General features: G+C 43.8%; 2 protein-coding genes across 4 annotated transcripts in view; both read right to left on the bottom strand.

The window, feature by feature from the left end:
* dlg3 (discs, large homolog 3 (Drosophila)) overlaps nucleotides 1–9,632 on the bottom strand; it is a 40,166-nt gene extending 30,534 nt beyond the window's left edge. For all 3 annotated transcript variants that reach the window (XM_007909728.2, XM_007909726.2, XM_007909727.2), the window contains exon 1: nucleotides 9,297–9,632. In XM_007909728.2, coding sequence (XP_007907919.1) covers nucleotides 9,297–9,617 — 321 coding nt within the window. In that variant the 5' untranslated portion in view covers nucleotides 9,618–9,632. The remainder of the gene's footprint in view (nucleotides 1–9,296) is intronic.
* Nucleotides 9,633–11,248: 1,616 nt separating this feature from the next.
* Nucleotides 11,249–21,154, bottom strand: rab41 (RAB41, member RAS oncogene family). The gene is made up of 8 exons (XM_042340843.1): nucleotides 21,035–21,154; nucleotides 19,015–19,073; nucleotides 18,207–18,260; nucleotides 16,627–16,732; nucleotides 14,620–14,731; nucleotides 14,129–14,222; nucleotides 13,703–13,856; nucleotides 11,249–11,277 (listed from the first exon to the last, which is right to left on the bottom strand). Exons 1-8 carry the CDS (start codon nucleotides 21,102–21,104, stop codon nucleotides 11,249–11,251), a joined length of 678 nt encoding a protein of 225 aa, XP_042196777.1. The 5' UTR covers nucleotides 21,105–21,154.
* Between the last annotated feature and the right edge of the window lie 756 nt (nucleotides 21,155–21,910).

Raw genomic sequence — 21,910 nt, 5'->3', positions numbered from 1 at the left:
CTGGAACTCCATCCTAGAGTCCCTTCAATTCGTCCCTTCCCTCACTTCCTTCAAGGTTTGCCTCAAGACCTTCTTCTTTGAACTTGTTTTCGGCCACCTTTAACTCCACCCTGTCTCCCCCATCGCCGCTACAATTTTGGCTCTTACAGCCAGCTCAGGTGCAAACCCTGGACTATCCAGCTCCTTGGGACATCCTCCCAAAATGAAAGCTACTATATAAATGGAAATTTGTATTGTGTTCTATTGAGAATGTGGAAATCACTGCCAGAAGCTGTGGTTGCAGCAGAAAGCATTAATGCATCTAAGTAAATTTTATGTACACATAAGGGAGCAGGGAAAAGGGATTAGGGAAACGGGATTACAAGATCACAAGACTAGTTTGGATGAAGAAGGCCCTTTGGCCCATTTGATCTCATCCTTCTTCATGGCAACTCATTCGAGTCCTTAATTCTGGGGAAATAAATCCTTCCTGGTGTATTTATACAAGATGTTTGGAAGTTAGTTTCTTAAAAGAATAAGTTACAATCAGGTTTCAGCCTAGCTCAGTTGATAGCCATCTCATGTCTGAAAGGAGTTTCTCCTGGTAAACAATCTCCCTGTGTCCTTGCCGACAATCCCCCAGATACAATTGATCATTCACTTCATGGTTGTTTGTTGAAAGATGCTGTGCGCAAATTGGATGCTGCATTTGCCTATAAAATATAAAGTGACGACACTTTACAGTAAATCGTGTGAAGTGCTTTGACGTCCTCCTAGGTGCTAAATCAAACTCAGGTTTTTTTTTAATAATGATCTACTTCACTCATATACACATATTCACAAATACAGTCAGTAACATACAAGTCCATTACGTACGGTTTGCTAACACTAGAAAAACTATCACTTCTGTTAGTAGCCAGCGTGCGACCGACACATTCACTCAGTGACAGACATGCACACACCCCACACAAACTCATTCACAAACATGGGCTTACACGCATATGTACGCAGGTAGAGGCCACTCCTTTCCTTTTAACTACTTTATATCAAGTTTATTCTGTTTATTCTGGCACAAACATACAAAAAACATACAAAAAACAGGTCTTTATCAACCTGAGGGCTTGTTTTAAGTCTGAATCTGAATGTTTTGATATTGTTGCCGAATTTCTTTTAGAAATTAAAGATTTCAAAAAATAAAATATGGCAACAGCCCAAGATCGAGAAATTGATTAAAAAATAGCTGAGTGTTCGTAATGTGAAACAAAGAAATATAATCATCCTGTGTGACTTTACAGTATATGCTATGAAATGTTTTGACACTCTCCTAACACAAAAAATCTTTTATCAAATGTAAGCATTATTATTATTATTATAATCAGCTATGTTTTTGCAGTCACTGAAGACTTTTAACACGTAAAATCATTTGTTTTTCTATTGCTTAGAAGCAATGAAAGGCAGGATGTGAATGGCAGCTCCTTAGTACAATCTAGTTTCCTGATGCCAAAGCCACACCACTTAGCTTGTCAAGTGGACCATCATCAGCAGTAGAATTGTACACCACTACAATCTGTAACCTTAGGCTCAGTACATCCCTCACTCCCCCATCACCATCAAGTCAAGAGATCAACCATGGTTGTGGTTGGGTGTGCCGAGAGCATCAGGCATAAACTAGAATGAAGTGTCAAACCTTGTGAAGCTGCTACATAAAACTACTTGCATGCTGAATCCCGTAAGCAATGAGCACAGATTGAGCTAAGTAATTCCACAACCAATAGAACAGAAAAAAGATCTGTAATTCTGCTCCATCCAGTTAGGAATAGTGGTTCAAAATCAGGTAACTAACAGAAGGATCCGTGAACATCCCCATCCTGAATCATTATGAAATGCAGCTTGTGAGTAGACAGGCTGAAGTGTTCGCAAAATCACAAATGAAATGTAGAGTGGATGATCTTATTTGTCCGTCTCCCAAAGTCTCATCCATCATGAACGATAATGTCCAGCCAATTCAGATCACCAGATGAGATATCAAGAAGCGACTGAGTGCATCAGATTCTACAAACTTTACTGGCCCTCATAGTATGCCAGCAAAGAATATGGCACTGGAACTAGCTGCCTTGCTACAAGCTGTTTCAGTACACCTCCAGCAAGGGCATCTGCCTGATAACGTGGAATATCACCCAGATAGACACCAAACCTCACCCAGCCAATTACCACCCCACAAGTCTCCTCCCAATAATCAGCAAAGTTATGAACAGAGTCAGCGATTTGCCATCAAGAAGCACCTGCATGCTAATAATCTGCTCACAAATGCTTAGTTTGGGTTCCATTTGAACTGGTTGGGGGCAGAAAGACTGAAGTTGGCATTGTTCCCAACATGAAGTATATAGATAAGGAAATGAAGGGGGCCAAGGGAGATCTGAAATATGAAGGCGAGAGGAGAATCTGTTGGAGGAACAGTGGTATCATGGGAACATTAGCATCTCCAATTTCCTCTCTAAGTCACATATCATCCTGATTGGGACATATATTGCTGCTCCTGCATTGTTGCTGAATCAAAATCTTGTAAATGCCTACCCAACACCAGCATGGAATCACAATCGCCCGAAGACCTGCAACGGTTTAAAAAGAACCTTCTCAAGGCAACCTGGGATAGGCAGTAAATTCAGCCCATTATTTCCTTCCACAGCCCATGTATCACCTCAGTATAGAATGTCACCTGTAACTGTAGATGGGATTGTTAGAAAATATTGAACATCCATTACAATAGCTCAATGAGAGAGAAGTCAAGTCGCTATATCCACAGCTATAAATCTTTTGCGTTCACATTCCTTCCTCTTTGCACCAGCTTCAATGTTAATTCACTAACAAAGCATAGTTCCCAACTACCAGAGATATATCGCTAAAATGCCTGAAGGATTAAAGGCAGTATTCTGTTTTCTGCAGATTCATGCAGATCCGTAATATTCCTTTATGCTTTAATCCTGATTCAAAGATGGCTAGGATTAATCAGCACCCTATCTTGAGACTCTAGGGCTTCAGATGTGACACAAGCCTTATCACTTCAGCAGCCTGAACACAGGAGTCCTGGGAGAATCAATTTCAGCATGTAAGGAGTCAAAGTGAAGTAACTGTGTGGAGTGATGATCTTCTTAGCATTGTTCTTTTAAAACAGTGTAATACAATAATTAGCAATTGTGTTAATGTTAAATATCAATAGCACAATCACTTTTGGTTTTTATTATCAAGAGATCTCCAATCCAAAGGTATAAAAGGGGACAAGGAAATAGTAGGGAATGAGATTAAAGTACAGTCATTTCTTCCAGTGAATAAGAAAGATAGCATCAGAGAGGCACTGAAAATGTACTTTCTGGTGCTGAATCAAATATTACAGCCAAGTATATGTTGCCTGAGTTCTATCAGACACTTTTACACATCCTTGTTCAAATTTGCAACTGATAATTGAACACGTTGGAATTGCAAATCAGAAGTCATGATCAAAGCCAGCATTTTGTTTTGAGGCCATTTCTCAGCCTAGAAAATAAACAAAACATCCAATAAAAGGTCAAAAAAACAAAACACCAGACAAAAACTGTCTTTGTCAGCCTTTGTAACCATGATTTTTTTGTACAGAAACTGGTTCCATATCCCATAATTGCAATCACAAACCCGAGTCACTATGAGCAGTGACTTCCGGTTTGTAAAAACTCTATTTTTAACCCTTATGTCATCACTGAAATGCTTCTCATTAGCAATGTTACACAACATGAAACACCGAGAACCCAGTCAGATTTAAAGAGGGTAAAAGGCACATGAGCTACAGTAATTTATCATCTCTGTAAAATTCTCAAACTCTCAGCAACTGGAAGGTAAACAAGTTGAATCATGAGGTGTTTAGCACTGGACTCAAACTAAACAGAAAGCCCCGCTGCATTCAGAGAGAATGTTGAACATGACCTGTTGCAGTCAGATAACTATATGGAGGACAACACTGAACAGCATTCACAAATACAATCAAATAATCAAAATCATTCAAATCATTAATCACGAGTGGCTCCATTGAGGGTCATTCAAACCATTTAAATGAAAAGAGAAGTTAGCAACCACATTTGAGTCTTTGTGCCAATGTGGATCAACAATAACTTGCATTAAGATGGCACCTTTCACAAAAGATAACACCTCAAAGCACGTCTCAGGGACGGTGTGGAAATTTGAACAAGGTGGGAAGTATGAGGTGTAGGAGGGAGGCAACTAAAAGCATGGCCAACGATTTTTTTTAACATTTTGAAAACAAGGAAGGAGGGAATGAGGCGGAGGAGTTTGGGGAGGAAGTTCCACAGAGCAGAGGTATGAAGGTGACATTCAGCCACCAATGGCAGGGCAGAGGGAACAGCATGTGCAACAGCAATTAAAGCAGCCTTCTGTTCACTCAGCCTTCCTGTGGACTGGAGGGAGTGGGTAGGAGAATGAGGCTGAAGGAGATTGGAGAGGTAGGGAGGAGCAAGGGGGTGGAGAAATTTGAAAGTCAGAATGAGAATGTTAAAGTTAATTTGTTGAGAGCCAGAGAGGCAGTGGAGCCTAGCAAGGAAGCTGGTGATGGGCTTGTAGAGCCAAGTGCAGGAGAGGGCATAGATCACAGTCCTGTATGAGCTGGAGCTTGTAGCTAAGCTGGAAGGTCCAGCAAGGAGAGGCAGCTTCTATTCACTAAGCCTTCATGAATTAAACCTTTGTCAGTTGTAGTGAGATAATGTTTTTGTCAAAGATTTTTTGAGAGGCTGATAACCTCCACAAGTGACACTGAATAGCAATTAGAAGCAGGAATCCTGCTACAATTTTCCAATGTCTAATTCAGGAAGTTTGAGGTGAATTGTAGCAACCATCTTCGTTGAGAACAGTAAGCCTAGCTCCGATGAGAGACATGTGAAACTACCTCACAGGAAAAAGGAGCCATCTCCCTCCAGAACAACTGGGAGAAAGTTTAAAGACTCTTAATTCTGCCAAAGCCTTTCTAGTTAGTTCTTCACCACACCTGCACTCGGGGGGAAAAAAAGGAAACTGCATTTACCACAACCAAATGAGTTTTGTTTGATTTCAGATCTTTTTGAAATTCTTGCTCCTTCATATCTACTGAGCTGGAGATCAGTCACTCAGCCCGAGTTCAAATAATAAAATAGCTGTTACACTGTTCAACTAAAACAACATAAGAATTGCTAGACGAAAGAAGAGCTTCCAATTCGCCGTCCACCATCCTGGCAGTTGCATGCATATGTCATGTTCCAACAACAACAAGATTACATTTGTATAGCGCCTTTCACGTCGGGAGGACGTCCCAAGGTGCTGTTCCAAACTATATACGGTAACTACAACCATTCTAAATTGCAAATACTGTAAATTGCATTAATTATTTTCATAAAATATTGTTTTTCAGCATGATTCGGTTACAAAGGGTTTAACAATGACAGCTTCACTGATTGTATTGTACTGCTTTATCCCAATACAATATAAATTTACATTTATATAGTGCATCTCACGTCAGCACTTTCATCCAAGCTAGGGGCCGAGGAGGTGGGGGTGGTAAAGATGGCCCTCTTAACCTTCTCTGTTCTAGCAAGTTCAGAATCAAGTTTAAGTTTCATCAGAACCATAACCTTTCATCTCTGGCCTCATTGGAGTGACTGCTGTATCTTGTCCTTGGTGTGATATCCTTTCTTTGGCGAGTCCCAAAACTGCATACAATTAGGTGTCAGCCTGGCTCAGGTAGTATCTCTCTTGCCTTTGACTTAGACACTGGTGGCCAACCTGTGGCCCCACTGGGCATCAGGAAGCAACCCCCACCCCAACCGAACACTTGCATGAGTCTAGGTAAGTCTGTGTTTGATCATTAATGTGTTTTCAGTCTTTCTTGATTGATGGCATAAATCAAGAAATATTCAATAAAGATAATATATTTTGTTGGCCAACCTTTATGGTATATACTGACTTAGAAGGTTGTGGGTTCAAGACCCACATTGGGATATTGAACTCACATTCCAGGGTTGAGGGCACTACATTGTTGGACATGCCTTCCTTTAGATCAGATGTTAAACCAAGGTCCTGTCTAGGACCATTAAAGATCCCATGGCCGTACTCGAAAAGGAGTTTCTCCTAGTGTCCTGGCCAAGAGTCCCCCAGATGAAATTTGTCATTCACCTCATGATTCCTTTGAGACATTCTCCTGGCGTAAAAGGCACTATATCAAATGCAAGGATTATTATTTTTATAATTCTCCATCTTCAGCCTAATTAATGATTTGTGCATAATGACCATCACCTCTTTACTTGTATTTAATGACATTCCCTGTACATAAATCCCAGAATGCAGTTTCTACCTGAACTCCCACTTTTTAAAGATTTGTCGATCTGCTCCAGATATCTCCGTTTCTCAATTTCTTGCAGAAATTTACTGTCAGGTTAGATTTACATTCTATGGTTTTTATTTTACACCAAGTGTGAAACTGTTCAATTGTATATGACACCTAAGATCTCATTCGCCTCAGATTTTCTGTCATTTCTCTTTCACTGTTTATTAAACCTCTAATTTTGCAACTTCTTTACATTCTGATCTCAGTCTCTCTACAGCCATTAGAAATGATCTGTGAAAGTTAAAAATGTCTTCATAAATAATGTCACTATCAAAATGATTGTTGGTATTAACTAAAACAAGTACCTATAATGAAATTTATCTGAATATTTCAGAATCGAGTCAAAACATATTTAGAATATATCTGTGTTACTTAAAGAAATATTGATATAGCATCCTATCACCATCATCGAAAAGTCATAAAGTGCTTCAAAGAATTTATTGTTCAGTGTAGTGACTGTATTTCTAGGGACACAAAGAAGTCAATTTGTCCACAGCAATTATTCTGGCTCAGTTGGGAGCACTCATCTCTAAGTCAGAGGTTTTAAGTTTAAGCCCCACATGATGACTGAGCTCAGAAATCTAGGTGATATTCAATGTAGTTCGAGGGGAGGTGGGTGGCTGCATTTTTGGTGGTGCCATCCTGGAGTGGAGTCCTGTAGCTCAGTGGTTAGAGCACTCGCTTTGCAAGTGAGAGACCTGAGTTCAATTCCAGGCAGAGGGCGAAACCTTGGGCAAGTTTCCTTACTCCACACAGAGCCTAATAATAATCCCTCCAAAAAACCAAAAACAATAATTAAATTGGTCATTTTCAATCTACGACTGTTTGTGGGACATTGCTGTGCGCAATTGGCTGCCGCGTTCGCCCACAAATATACAGTCAATTCACTTTACAGTGTGTTCTGTGAAGCGCTTTGGGACGTCCTCCCGACGTGAAAAGCGCTATATCAAATGCAAGGATTATTATTATTATTATTATCCTTCCAATAAGACAGTCCTGTCTGCCTGTCCATGTGAACATTGAAGACCCATGGTACTATTTGAAAAGGAAGTTCTTCCCAGTTACCTGGTCAACAACCTTCCAAATAAAAAACAGTTATTCACTTCAGGCTGTATGTGGAACATTGTTGTGTGCAAATTGGTTGCAGGATTTGCAGTCACTACACTTTACAGTAAGAGCTTCAAGACATCCTACAGATGTGAAAAGCGCTATAACAAATGCTATTATTAATACTATATTCTTCTGTGGGCCAATCAATTATTGCAATATTACCTTGAATATTATTTCAGACAAATTTGAACTTGTAAAAGAACAAGCTTCAGAAACAAAGCCATGAGACATTACACCAAGATGTGTTCTTCCTTTCTTAGACGGATGTTAAAGATTCCATGACATTGTTAGAAAAGGGAGTTTACATAATCTATAATCCAGATAAATTGGTCATTCACCTCATGTCTGTTTGTAGGACTCTGCCGTTTGCAAAATAGGTGCTGAGTTTTCCTACAAAATAGTCACTACATCTGACAGTAAATACTGTGAAACACTAAAAATGCTAATGCTTTCTTTCTTCTTTCAATCATTAGTCAGTGGTACAGACAGCCTCAGGCACCTGATCCCTCACAATTCAGCAGCAGCAATGCATCAGCCAGTCACTGAATCACCTCAGCCCTCCCCCCACCCCAGAAGATGTGGGTGGATTTATCAGCTCAGAGTATGTGGTTATTAGCTGCAGACCCCTTCTTGGCTCTGGCTGCATTCATGTGAACTCCTACACGATGCAGCAGCCCACGGGTTAAGGGATGTGGTATGTGTGATGTGCTCAGTAGTGACATGACACACACACACACACGCACACGGATTACTCCACACATTGCAATGAAACAGGCGTTGGGTTATATTTTGAAAGAATTTACAAGGATAAATAATGTTAAACAGCAGAGCGTGCTCAACTTGGTGCAAAGGGTGGTTGACAGCAACAGAGTGCTTTGCTGTCAGTGGCCTGCCTATTAGAGGAGGATGATATGACATTACCTAGCTTTAAGCAGATCTCAAACCCTGAATGCTGATTATCTATCGCTTCACTCCCTGCTCCCTCCTGCACACAAGCCTGCACAGCATTTGTGCTGGATGCTCGCCCAATACAATCAACAGCGTTGGATGGTGGGGGAGGGGGGAGAGACTGAAATAACACCCAAAGGAAATAATCCATTATTATAAAAGGGAATCTTACAGCTCACCAGCTTTAACATTCATCCCCAAAATAAAACAAAAAAAGGGAGGATTCAAATCTGCAGCAAATATAATCTGTAAACCCTCTAAAAATGAAGATTTTCTGTGTAAATAATTGACCAGCGAGTTAGCAGCATTTAGGAAAATAACTGCAGCAGGCGTCTCCTCCCAGCATCATTGGTAAGAAATCTCTGCGCTGAGTGACGAGCTCCAATCCACACTGTAGAGGGAAGGATTTTTCAGTCTCCATCTTATGTCAGCAACCTGACAATCCATTATTTCCTCTTGCTCCATGGCCAGGTTTAAAAATTGCCTTTATTTTTTTTCTTTCACGCTAATTAACACTGACTTGTGACGGTGGATAATAAATGGGTTGCAAACACAGGAAAGCACACAATAAATAAAATAAAATGCAAGACCCAGCATATTGATGGTGGTCAGCAGTGCTGTACCATTACAGGACACGCAATGCACATTAGAAATAACAACTTCAACTGCTTCATGTTAAGATGCACAATTGGAAGTGAACAGAGATGGTTGCTATCCACTATTGACATCTAGCTCAAAATAGATCATAAAAATCACCCAACCAGAGAGAGAGAAAGGCATTGGAGCTTGGTGCTGCAGCAGACTCAAGTCGCACTACCCATGTCTGCAAAAGGTTTGAATGAAAAATTGTTACTGCCCATACCTGTTCATACCAGTCACGTGTGGTACATGTGCACTCCGGCCACCAGCCCCCGCTGTTGCCGTTTACCTTAGGTATGCTTTTGTTTTGGCTTTTAATCGGGCCACTGTCACGAGAGGTGGGGATGAGCTTGGTTTTACTCTTGCCTGCAGCGGCAGAGGATGAGGGCAGCGTCTGCGAGCTGAAGCCGGCATATCCGTAAGGTTCGTGCTGCCAGTCACCATAGGTCTGCGGTTCCATCCGCCGGAGAGCTGCCATTCTTGTCGCCTCGTAGCACTCCGGGCACTTGCAGCAGTGGTGGTTCTTGTGCAGATTGGCTTTCATGACCGTCACTAACGTTCAGTTTGAATCTGTTATCGATCGCCTTATGACTCAGACAAAAAAAAAATTTAAACTCAGAAAAAATATCTCAGTTCTTTGTCTGGTGTCTCTTCTGCTTCTTACTGTAAATGGCAGATCTCGGCAGCCGAGGCAAACGCTGGAACTGCAGAGCGCTCAATGCTGGCCGGTGTAACACTGCATCCCTCCAGCAACCTCTCGCAGACAGCACCAATCAATGTGGAGCGCAGCACTGGTTGAGCAGCATTAGATACCCAGCCCTCTCTGTACGGCTGACAGAACCAGCATCCGCAGCCAATATCTCTCCCTGCAGCCTCCTGCTAAGTGGTAACAACAGTAACCCCCAAACCTGAGAGAATGCAATGAAATTACAGTGGTTTCTGCTGCGAGCCAAGGGATTGAAGCTCCCGTCTCTCGGGTGTGACGAGAAACCATCTGCAGCATCGGTGAATGTGATCAAATTCATGGCTCAGGACTTGATTAGCACATCCTAGTCATTCAGCATCAGGACCTCTTAGCTGCTTGCTCAGGCATTAGTAATTATATTGTGGATGAAGGGAGAATAAGGGCTAATTATTACAAATATGACACTATATAGAAAAGATTCTTATTCCTGTTCTGATTCTAAAAATGCAGCAGGTTGGAGAGCGCAGTACCCAGAGTTGGTTTATTCAAGCCAATATTATCTTCTGCACCAGGATATTCATATTTACCTGGTTTTAATTTAGAAGCTGATTTCACATTTCACAAAAACATGGTTAGACAGTCAATACTAAACTCTAGAAAGCAGCATTGTCCTTTTCCTGAACAGTATTCTGGGATTTTAGAACAGCTTGTAGGTGTTGTGCCCATCAGCTACTGTGGCTCACTGTGCCAGCCAGCCACACTACCATTTTAAGTCAAAGAATTCTAAAAAGAAATTAAACAAAGAAAATCAATTACTGTAATAAACAAATAATCATAATAATCCTTACATTTGCTATAATAGCTTTCATGTCAGAAGCACATCTCAAAGCACTTTGCAGAGCTTACTGTCAAGTGTAGTGACTGTATATTTTGTAGGTGAACATAACAGCCAATTTGCATACAGAAGCATCCCACAAAATTCTATCGGAGATTGTTGGCCAGGACACAGGAGAATCTCCCTTCTCTTTTCGGATAGTGCCATCAGATCTGTAATGTCCACCTGAACAGGCAGACGGACCTCAGCTTAACATCTCATCTGAAGGACGGCACCTCCAACAATCCTTTAGCACTGTATTGGAGCATTAGCCTAGACTGTGAGCACAAAGTCCTGACGTGAGGCTTGAATCCACAACCTTCTGAGTCAGGAGATAAATGAGCTACCAATTGAGCCAGGATGATAAATGGAATTAACAAGGTATAAAAATATATTAAACATAGCTAAAATTATATTGTTTACATTTTTTTAATTCCTTGTATTTGATATAGTGCCTTTCGCTTCAGATGTTTCAAAGCATTTCGCAGGATTTACCATGAGTATTTCGCAGGCAAAATTGCACATGTAACTTATGCTTTGTAATCTTCCTCATCAAAGAGCTGGTCTTTGTCCTGCAAGAAGATGCTTTATTTAACTTGATTTTCATTTACTTACCTCAGTGATTCTCTTCGTTGAACAAGATAACTTAGAGGAATAAGGTAACAAATATTCACCAAGCACACATTATATTAATAGAAAATTCTCTGAATTTCTAGAGTGCAGCAAAAATGCAAATTCATTAACACACAATAATCTCTTTTACAAAAAAAATTAATATTTTCAAACTACTAAACTATTTGTTAAATGATTCTCACAAGTGATGGAACATTGAATACCACTGCTCTCACTGAAAGGAAACAAAAAGGAAATTTTGCCATCTTTAGAAAGTTCTGATCAATGATAAGTACAACTGTCAGCACTAGCAATGAGCAAGAAATCTGTAACGAGATAAAGCAGCCAGGAATGGAATGGTACAGTGGATTAGACATTGACCCATTCCCAATGGGGCCTGGGTATGAATTTGTCTCAGATCAGTGAAATAAAGACATATAAAAAAGGAGTTAGTTGCAGCCGTATGGGGATGTCAGGTAAATGGGACTCAAAGGATAACTCTTACAAAGAGGAAGTAGGTGGACCGAAGGGTCTTCTTCATCCAAACTAATTGTATGATCTTGTGAATACTAGTTACAGACCTAACCATTTATCTTGGCGCATGGATTAGGGAAGGCACTGCAGCAGAATGCGGTCAAGCATTCAGGACTTAGAATCACGCAGTCAAAGCTGACACTCTAAATGCAGTGCTGGGGGTTGTTGCATTGTCGGAGGTCCCAGCTATTTGTTCAGGTGGACGTTAAAGATCTCACGGCATAATTCTAAAAGAGAAGGACGTTTCTCCTTCCTAAATGAGAAAGTAACGAGGAAGCAAAGATTGGTGTTGAGTCAGATCCTTGAGGTTAGGCAGTTTTCTTTCTTTGGTCAGTCAGGTGACGCATACTTGTGAAAAAACCATCACCATCACCGTACTTAAGAATCTCCAAACTTTACTGAGAGATCGACATATTTCATGCCATCTGCACATGGAAATTTCTCTGAGGGTTGGGGCGAATACTGCTAATTTCGGATACTATTATGTGCAGGTTGGCAAGGTTCAAGGCTTGGGAGCCCGGAATGTGTGTTAGGATACTGCTGTAGTTCAACCAGCTAAAACTGTATAGTTCATTTTTTTTGGATCAGATGGGTGTCTTACATATATGAAAACCGATCATCATGCTTAAGAGGATCCAAACCAATCAGAGGTGTATGCATCCAACCTACACATGGAAATTCCCGAGATATTTATTGGAATGGAATGCATTCTCTTCCTGGAAACACACATCCTGTTTAGGTAAATCCGGAGAATATTAGGCACAGGTTGGCAAGAACCAATGTTTCAGACCCTAGAATGTGCGTTGGTATTGCTGGAGTCTAACCAGCTAAAAACCACATAGCTTGCCATTAAGAGCAACGTCTGGCAAGCTTTCCCGCTGCTTGTCCAGCTCAGACCACTCTACACTTTAGGGCTTTGGCTTGCAAGGCTAACAGGAGCTGAGTGGGAGGATTCCCTGCCCCAGTGACTAATATGGCCTTCCAAGTCCTACTGATGAGCCTGGCCTGCAGTATAGTACCTGGCTCAGGAAATGCTTGACTAAAACCTTCCAGAGGATTTGCTCTGCTCCACTCCGTATATTTATAAATAACTTGAATACAATTCTATCTTAAAAATAGCATTACATTACAGATTTAAAATTACACCTATTGATAAGTGCAGAGAGCAATCCAGCAATCTTAATAATGGCACAGAATAACAATAATAATAATCCTTGCATTTGATACAGTGCCTTTCACATGGGAGGTCACCATGTACATTCCCAGGAACACATGTTATCTATATCATTCAAGTAATACAATAGTCAGGTTTATTTGCTTTGTTTCAATAGAACAAACCAAAAGGTGGACAAGAACACGCAGCACCCTGATACAGTGCTCCGTGGCTAAACAAAGGCCAGGCTGGGCTGACTCCATGTGTTTACTGCTGCAGTAAATACGATGTGAAAATGAAAACATAAGCAGCGCAGGTTTGCTTACAGTAAAGATTAGATTAGATTTATTTTCTTTCTGGATAATGCAAAAGCGGAGGTTATTTATCATTCTTCCTTCCCCCTACCCCCCTCCATAACTACACTAAATTCTATATAGAAAGACCTTCCTTTTGCCTCGAGGCTAGCTGTTCAGAAAATATCTAAATGCACCCACACAATGTAACTAACAGAATCTTTAACAAGCAGCTGCAGCGCAGCACATACACAGGAGGCTGCTGGAATAATAAACAGCATTCAGACAGAAAAAGATCAAATGCTTTCAGCAATCTCTGATCATTCCAACCCAACCACAGAGCGCACTCAAACACACGTGCCCTACTCCTCCGTACACAGGCAACCTGCTGCTATCCATATAGCTGCTGCAAGTCACAGAGAGATGGACTGAGGAAGAAAGACAAGAGAAAGACAGAGAAAGTGAGAGACACACAAACAGGATCCCAGGTTATGGTTAATATTCATGGTTAAACAAAGATCCCATTGCAAGTTCCTGTCACAAGCTGAGAGTGAGTGTAGGATACTGTCTTCTTTACTCTTTTCAGGCGCACTGTCCATGCCAGGAAGGGCTGCTGCTACACGTCGGAAAAGCTAGAAGAGAGTAATTAGACCAGGTGAAATGGAGAAAAGGGTTTGAACGCAAGTTCTCCCTCCAGAAATACAGCAAAAGATGTATCACAGGGGAAGATGAGCAAAGCGGTGGGGATGGGGAAAAGAGGGAAGGAGGATGGGAAGAACAATGTAGTGGAGTTGCTGCAATCCTGAAGCAACACACACAGAAACATGCTCTGCCCACAGGCTTGCATTTTAGTCATTTTATTTGATTCTCAGACCAAAAGTTCAGGCAGTGTACATGTACATACCTGTTTAACGTTATAACCTGCTTTAGCGCTGGTTTCAATATACATGACATTCAGCTCCCTGGCCTTCCTCTCGCCCTCCTCCATAGACACCTGCCTGTATAGCAATGAGAATGTAACAGTTAGACAGGCCCAGAAAATGGCAAAAGCTAGAAACATGCACTTTAGCAATTTGCTACAGCCTGAGCCACATACAACGGCAACCAGAAATGCAAGTTCACCTGCATGAAAACTGTCTCGCCAAGTGCCTCGAAACCTGACGAGTTGAGTGACTATCTGAAGGGCTAGTTTAACCCCTGGGAAACCTGCTTACCCCTTGCACCTCTGTCCACCAAGTCTTGTGATTCTCCAAACATAAAATGGTACAAGAAACAGACAATAGTTGCAGAACCTGTTAATTCCCGAGTGGCCCACACTAACCCAACCCTACCCCATTCACTCAGGGTTGTTCAATCATTCACTCAGGAACAGGATCGTTGACTCGGAATTGCTACCTTTTATCTGCCAAGTCAGTCTTGTTCCCAACCAGCATGATGATGACATCACTTCCTCTCTCTGTTCGCACATCATCAATCCATTTTGACGTCTGTTGGAAAGAGTTCAAATCTGGGTGGACAGGGGACAGCAGAAACAATTAGCAACAACAGAAACTACTGCTATCGTTTGCCATCCTGTCGTGCTGCAGGTACTCCTGAACCTGAATATCAATCCCCTGACAGATTCCATTGTATCTGAAATGTCTCTATATCAAATCCAAGGATTATATTATTATTATTATAAGCCTTAGGAAATTCTTATGTTAAGCAACTCCAACAGAAAACAGACATCACTTTGAGTGGACCTATTGCTCCTCTTCCCTCACTCTCCTGCATTACCCAGGACCAGAAATGCCTCTCCCGTGTTTCTCTTAAGATGACCAGTGCCAGAGGGACACTGACTTGCAGACCAGACATCCCTAAGACAGGTAACGTATTGGGGTCTGCATCCAAGGACACATCACCTCCTGAAGGACAGAGCAAAAGGTGACCCCTCCCCCATGTTCTAAAGCCAATCTTAATGGAAATTGAATAATTGTTTTAAAAGCACATGAACCTTCAGCTCAGGTGAGATTGGAGGAACCAGGTCAGACCACATGACCAATCTTCAAGGGATACATTGGGGGTGAGGAATCCTGGCCCCAAACATATCCTTCACAAGGTGGGCACGTTAATGTTTCTGCCCTGACTACACTACCCAATGTATTAAGAGTCACTTCTGTTCATCAACACTGAAATGTTTATCAAGAACCAACAGTTGTGTTAGAGACAAATCCAGATCATGCACAGCAATGTCAGGGAGCTCAGAATGAAAGCCCAAGCAGAAATTCTCACTCACTTGTGATATCATAGACAACAACAGCAATAGTGGAGTCGCGGATATAGCTGGGAATCAGGCTGCGGAAGCGCTCCTGGCCGGCTGTATCCCACAGCTGCAGTCGAACCTGCACAAACCAAGCCCCGGACAGCAAAGAGAGAAAGGAGAGAGAGAGAGAGAAAGGGCAGAGGGAGAAAGGAAAGGATCAAGCAGTCATTTCAGCATTGAGCAGTTAATGGTATTCACCAGGAGCTGTTCACAGGCTCCACTTGTTACATGAAAAATAGAAAGGAGGAAAACATACGAAAATAGCATTTGACAGCCACAGCGTCTTAGTGCAGTGTCTGGAGTTTTTGTTCCGCCACCATGACAGCTCAGTGAACCCCAAAGGTCGCCAATAAATTTCGGCTGAATTCAGAGTCTGATCTGGTGAGTGTGGTATGTACGGCAGCTCAGCTCCTTCAGAAAACAAGCTGAACAAATTGGAACTTATTTGAGCAACATTATGAGAATAAAGCCTTTGTAATCTCAGCCACCTGCATCCCTCCAGAAAAAACCCTGTTCCATCCTTTGGCTCCCAGGCTTCAAAGGACATTTTTGTTAATAATAGGCAGCCTATGGTGTATGGCACTATACACAGGCTGTACAAAGACCTGGAGTCTTGTATTACAACTTAAGACTCAAAGCCAACTCTATGGGAAGTGAATCTCCACTCTCTCCAACACCAGATGAGGATTCAGTGATAAACTGATACGGATACGAATCCTTACTTAGTTTTTAGCCAATTTTACCTAAAAATATCCAGATTATTTTGTAATAGTCAATCAATAAATTTGGTCAGTTCAGATCCCATCCCCCAAGCCTGATGCAGCTTTCCCCATTCACTGGTGTCACTGTGCTGTGCACGGTGCTAAACTCCCCAGTTCCTTCACCTTCCTTCATGGCGCTGAAAGTAAGTTAGTCAGTGAATTACACCAGCTCGATAGCATAAAAAGGGCATTTTATTAAAACCACACATCACTTGGTGTGTTAAGTAAGCAGTTATTTTGAATGAAGTGATGTTAATTACCAGGTAATCCCACAGTCTAGATTTATTAAGGTCACTGATTGGACTGGGATTAAAACGCTGACACACACTAAGTACCTACTTGTAATATCAAATACTACAACAGCAGCAGCCGAGTCACGGATGTAGCTGGGAATCAGGCTACGGAATCGCTCCTGACCTGCAGTGTCCCACAGCTGGAGTCTGATCTGAGTGGAGGAGCAGAGGGGAGAAACCAAATGGGAAAACATAGGAGAAAACCCACACTGTAACCATAAAATAAAGGATGCAGGAAGCCTGGAAAGCAGAGTAAACAAAGAGGAAGGAGACTGGACCCATTCCTGTAATCACATGATGCCAGGACTCAGCAACAACATGTTAATACTGGGAACGTAGTCAAAGGGCAGCTTAAGATTTTGCTATCTCAAGTGCCCAGCTTTGGTTCATGTCTCCTGCTGGCAGCACAGAACACCACGGCAGCAGGCACCACGTCCTGACCTCTCAGCTGGAAACTAGAGCTACGATAATGTAAAGCTGTTGGTTGGTGAACGTAAACTGCTAGTTTGAGGCTGCAGCAAGTTCAGAGTTTGTGCTAAGAGCCGAGAGTCTCAAGTGCACCTTAGTGACTGGGCCACGTATAGAAAGCAGTGCTGTTGGTTATCTCCATAAATCTTACCCAATACACTGGCTCAATTAAAGTGACCAGCTTAAGTCTTGGAAAAGTCACATGCAAGGATTATTATTATTAAAACAGATCAGATTCTCATCACCGACTCTACCAATGGGCTGGAGAACTGACAGTTATGTGTAACATTACCAAAGAGGAGCAGTTGATCTGCAGGAAAGGCAGGCGAGTGTTCCGACAATGAGGGCAAATCCAGCTGCGGGTCCTGTCCCACACACAACTAGGAATGTTTCAGACAAACAAGGAAAGGATCCATTGTTAAATAATAAAATAATAATCCTTGCATTTGATATAGCGCTTTTCACGTCTTCTAGACGTCTCAAAGCGCTTCACAGAATAGACTGTAAAGTGAATTGATTGTATGTTTGTGGCCAAACGCGGTAGCCAATTGCGCACAGCAGCGTCCCACAAACAGTCATGGATTGAAGGGACCAATTTATTTATTTTTTTCTTGAGGGATTATTATCAGGCGTGTTGAGTAAGGAAACTTGCCCAAGGTTTGCCCTGCCGGGAATCAAACCTAGGTTTCTGGCTTGCGAGGCGAGTGCTCTAACCACTGAGCTACAGGATTCCACGCTGGAAATCTGCTCATCCTCATTTTTCAGTCACTTTCAAGCTTCTCTTGAAGCAGCTACAGAAATGTCTCAGAGTCTGTGCACTTTGGACAAAGCACCCACACAAGAGATGATAAAATATTCATTTATACAACAAAAATAAGCATCTGTGGAAGAAAGATGTATATGACCTCAGCTTTGTACAAACAGAAATTAATGTATGACAGTAATACGGAACTAACGCAGTACACAGCAACACAAGACAATCCATCTCAGCTTGGAAAAGTTTTCTACAAATAATGTCGGGAAAAGAATTCATCAGACAGCAGCAAGTTATCCCACACACATACACACCCCCAGGAGGTTAGGAATAAGGGAAGTCGAGGAGGTTTTATACAGCAGCAAGACACCAAATCATGGGCTGTTAAACGCATTGCTACTCACCGTGCGGTCTTCCAAATACATTGTTTTAGACAAAAAATCAATTCCAATTGTGGCCTGTAAACAGAAAACTTGAGATTAACATGGACCAAAATCAACAATTTGAACACCAGGCTTTCTTTGGTCAATTTACAAAGTTTAAGCTCAAAGCATGAAGAGGATTAAAATCAGGAAGCGGCTTTTGTCCACTAATAACCAACGTGGACACCATCCTGAACCGCTTACCCAATCCCAGAGAATGTAGGTGTAGCTTGGCAACAGCCGAAGCTTGGGGACCCCAGAGTGTGCACTGCTGGTTTAACCAGCTAAACCCACGTAGCCGACCATTGCTGAGCACTCATACAGGGCAGCTTGTGAGAGTGGCAGCCATTGCACAGGACTTGGCAACCTTCCCACCGTATGCTCAGCAAGGACCAATGCCAAGATTACTCTTTCTCAAATGTTTAATCCAGGTCCTCATACAGGGAGACTTGAGAAAGAGATATTGAACCTAGCTCACTGGGAAGCTACCTCAGCCTCCAGGGTGCAGTGAAGGCACCACGTATTCCTGTGGCTTCACTATCATGAGGGCTTCATGAAATACTAGGTCAAAAGTTGATGCCGAAGTTGATGAACACAACGTAGGTGGGTTTTCCCCTTAGCCTTATGAAGTTTTATGATTTCATACAAAGCCGCAACCCACACATTCATGAGAATGGATTACCATTTTAAAGACCTTCTGATTTCACCTAACAGCACCAATGCCACAGATATGGAGACGCATGGGAGGATAAGAGATCCACACAGATATTAAAATGTTCCAGTCACTCACCTGATAAGTGTTGTCAAAACTGTCGTACATGAATCGGGTTATCAAGGACGTCTTTCCAACTGCAATAGAAATGTTTCTCAGATCAGCCCAAAGGAAACAACAATTTGCATTTATTTTGAACCCTTCACGCAGGTATCGTCTTGGAGCACTTAACGTGATGGAGCTTGACACACAGACAGAGCAAATTCACAAATACTAACACATAAGCATCACTAACTGCTCAACACACACTCGGGAGAATTCTTTAGAGATGGCTGTGACGAGCCACAATCCCTTACCTGAATATCACTCAAAGGCCATATCAGCTACACTAAGAGACACCAGTTCCTGAGTTGATTTAAAGCGTGGCATGCCCACCCCTCTCTACAATACAATTACTGATTCTGCCCTTCCAGACTAAAATTGTGATAGAGCACAAGTTTTGGAATCAGCAATTAGAACACAGTACATGGTATTTCTGCCCATAGTTCATCACCATTGGCAGCCGGCCCTTTAGCCTTTCTGCCTCCACTCTATGGAACTCCACCCCACATTCCCTTTGCCTTGCTCCCTCCCTTGCCTCCTTCAAGGCGCGTTTCAAAATACTCCTATTCGACCGAGCCTTCGGGACACCCCTATCCTCTATGATCCCCAACTCGGGTCGAGATCCCTGACTGTCCAGATTTTTTCAAATCTTTTCATATCAACAACTATGTGAACTACAGAACGTGAGGAGAGAAGTACTGGTGGTGCTAGTGACAGATTGGTTTATATATTAATTTGCCAGCAGCACACGGATGCAAGCACACTGGAGGCTCCACTTAACACAACACATCAAAGAGCACCTTTATTTAAAATATTACATTCTTAAATATATACCTAATCCATTCAAGAACTCACTATTATAAATACTGAGAGTGGGACGTACAATACACATGGCAGTTCCACACTTGATGTCTGGACCCCATTACATGCAAACATCATTAATTTCCCAGTGGAGCTCAGTATTATGTCACGCTGGACACAGGATCACTATCACTGCTAAAATGGATGCTGCTCATGATATAAAAGGGAGGCTGGAGGAACAGAGCGAAGACCACAAGTCAGAGTGGTAACCATGGGACAAGGCTTTAGTTACACATTCCCAGCGACTTGTCATCAGATACATCGACCCATCACACAGGCACTTTCACTGAGGCTCCATTTCAGGGCAGTTGACAAGCAAAATGCAGCTCACATTCATTCAGAATACTGACAACTTGTGATGTCTTTCAATCCTCACGGACTATGTGTATGATTTTAGATTCAATCAGGTTTTCCTGTGCACTGTGCGATCACGATATCAGATCAGGTACGGCTCGGGAGAGATACTGAGTGTAGCTGCTACTGCCCTGTCACAGATGCACTCCCACTCCCACCAGGCTTCTCGCACCCTCTCCCTGCAGTGAGATAGATTACTGACTGTGCTACAGTGTGGATAACGAAGCCTCCAAAGCCTCATTTATAGAAGGGGCTCCTGGCCAGCAGAGCAGCACCAATGTATTGGATAGTGTTACTGGCACAGGAGGTGAGGGAGGGGCATGGGAGGGGGGGGGGGCACGGGAGGGGGGGGGGCACGGGAGGTGAGGGAGGGGCACGGGAGGGGGGGGGCACGGGAGGGGGGGGGCACGGGAGGTGAGGGAGGGGCACGGGAGGGGGGGGGCACGGGAGGGGGGGGGGCACGGGAGGTGAGGGAGGGGCACGGGAGGGGGGGGGCACGGGAGGGGGGGGGCCACGGGAGGGGGGGGGGCACGGGAGGAGGGGGGGGTACGGGAGAGGCGGCACGGGCGGTGAGGAGGGACAACGGAGGTGAGGGGGGGGCACGGGAGGGGGGGGCGTGGGCGGGAGGAGAGCCCCTATGGCCGTCACGGACCCTCCTGGCTGCTGGGCCGGAGACCGACTCCGAGCCGAGGCCTGTGTGCGGCGACGGGGCCGATGGTTGTGCGGCGGCCGAAGGCTGTAGCGGGGCTCCGGGGCTCCGGGGCGGGTGGGGGTCACTCACCGCTCTGCTCCCCCAGGAAGACGAGCTTGAACTTGCGAAGCGGATTCCCGAACTCTCCGCCGCCCGCCATGTTTCGTTCCACCGTCACTTCCGGCGCCTGACGTCAGCAAGTCCGTCCCACCTTGAAGTGACGTCAGCACAGTGGACCGCGCCCCATAACTAAGGGGCGGAGCCTCTGACGCAGGGGGCGGGGCAATGGCAGCGCAGTGTTTCATCAGTGACTGTAAATGTCAGTAAACAACAACAACTTGGAAGTATATAGTGCCCTCCACACCGGACAGCGTCTCAGAGCGCTTCACAGTAACAGATCCCGGGGCCGAGCCAGGGGAGGGGAGGGGCCAGGGGAACGGCCAGGGAAGGGGAGGGGCCAGGGAGGGGCCCGGGGAGGAGGTGGGCCAGGGGAGGAGGTGGGGCCAGGGGAGGAGGTGGGGAGGGGAGGAGGTGGGGAGGGGCCAGGGGAGGTGGTGGGGGGGGGCCAGGGGAGGAGGTGGGGGAGGGGCCAGGGAGAGGTGGGGGAGGGGGAGGTAGGTGACCAAAGGTGCGGTCGAAAAGAAAGGTCTTGAGCAAAGACCTGAAAATGGGAAGAGAGGGGGTGAGGCGAAGGGAGTGAGGAAGGGAGTTCCAGAGCCTCGGGGCGCAGGGGCTGAAGGCACGGCCACCGAGGGTGGAGCGGAGGACTTGGGGGACGAGGAGGAGGCCAGACCCGGAGAAACGAAGGCAACGGATACTGTTTTGAGGAGAGAGGTCAGAGAGGTTGGGGGGTGCAGAGGAGTGGAGGGACTTGAATACAAGGGCGAGGATCTTAAATCGATCCTCTCTGGGACAGGCAGCCGGTGCAGTCTGGCCAGGACTGGGGGGATCGGGGTGCGGAGTTTG

This window comes from Callorhinchus milii, unplaced genomic scaffold (genome assembly GCF_018977255.1).
Source record: "Callorhinchus milii isolate IMCB2004 unplaced genomic scaffold, IMCB_Cmil_1.0 Scaffold15, whole genome shotgun sequence".
Classification (NCBI taxonomy): Eukaryota; Metazoa; Chordata; class Chondrichthyes; order Chimaeriformes; family Callorhinchidae; genus Callorhinchus; species Callorhinchus milii.
Note: the sequence above shows the minus strand (reverse complement) of the source record. Positions and strands in the feature narration are given on the sequence as shown.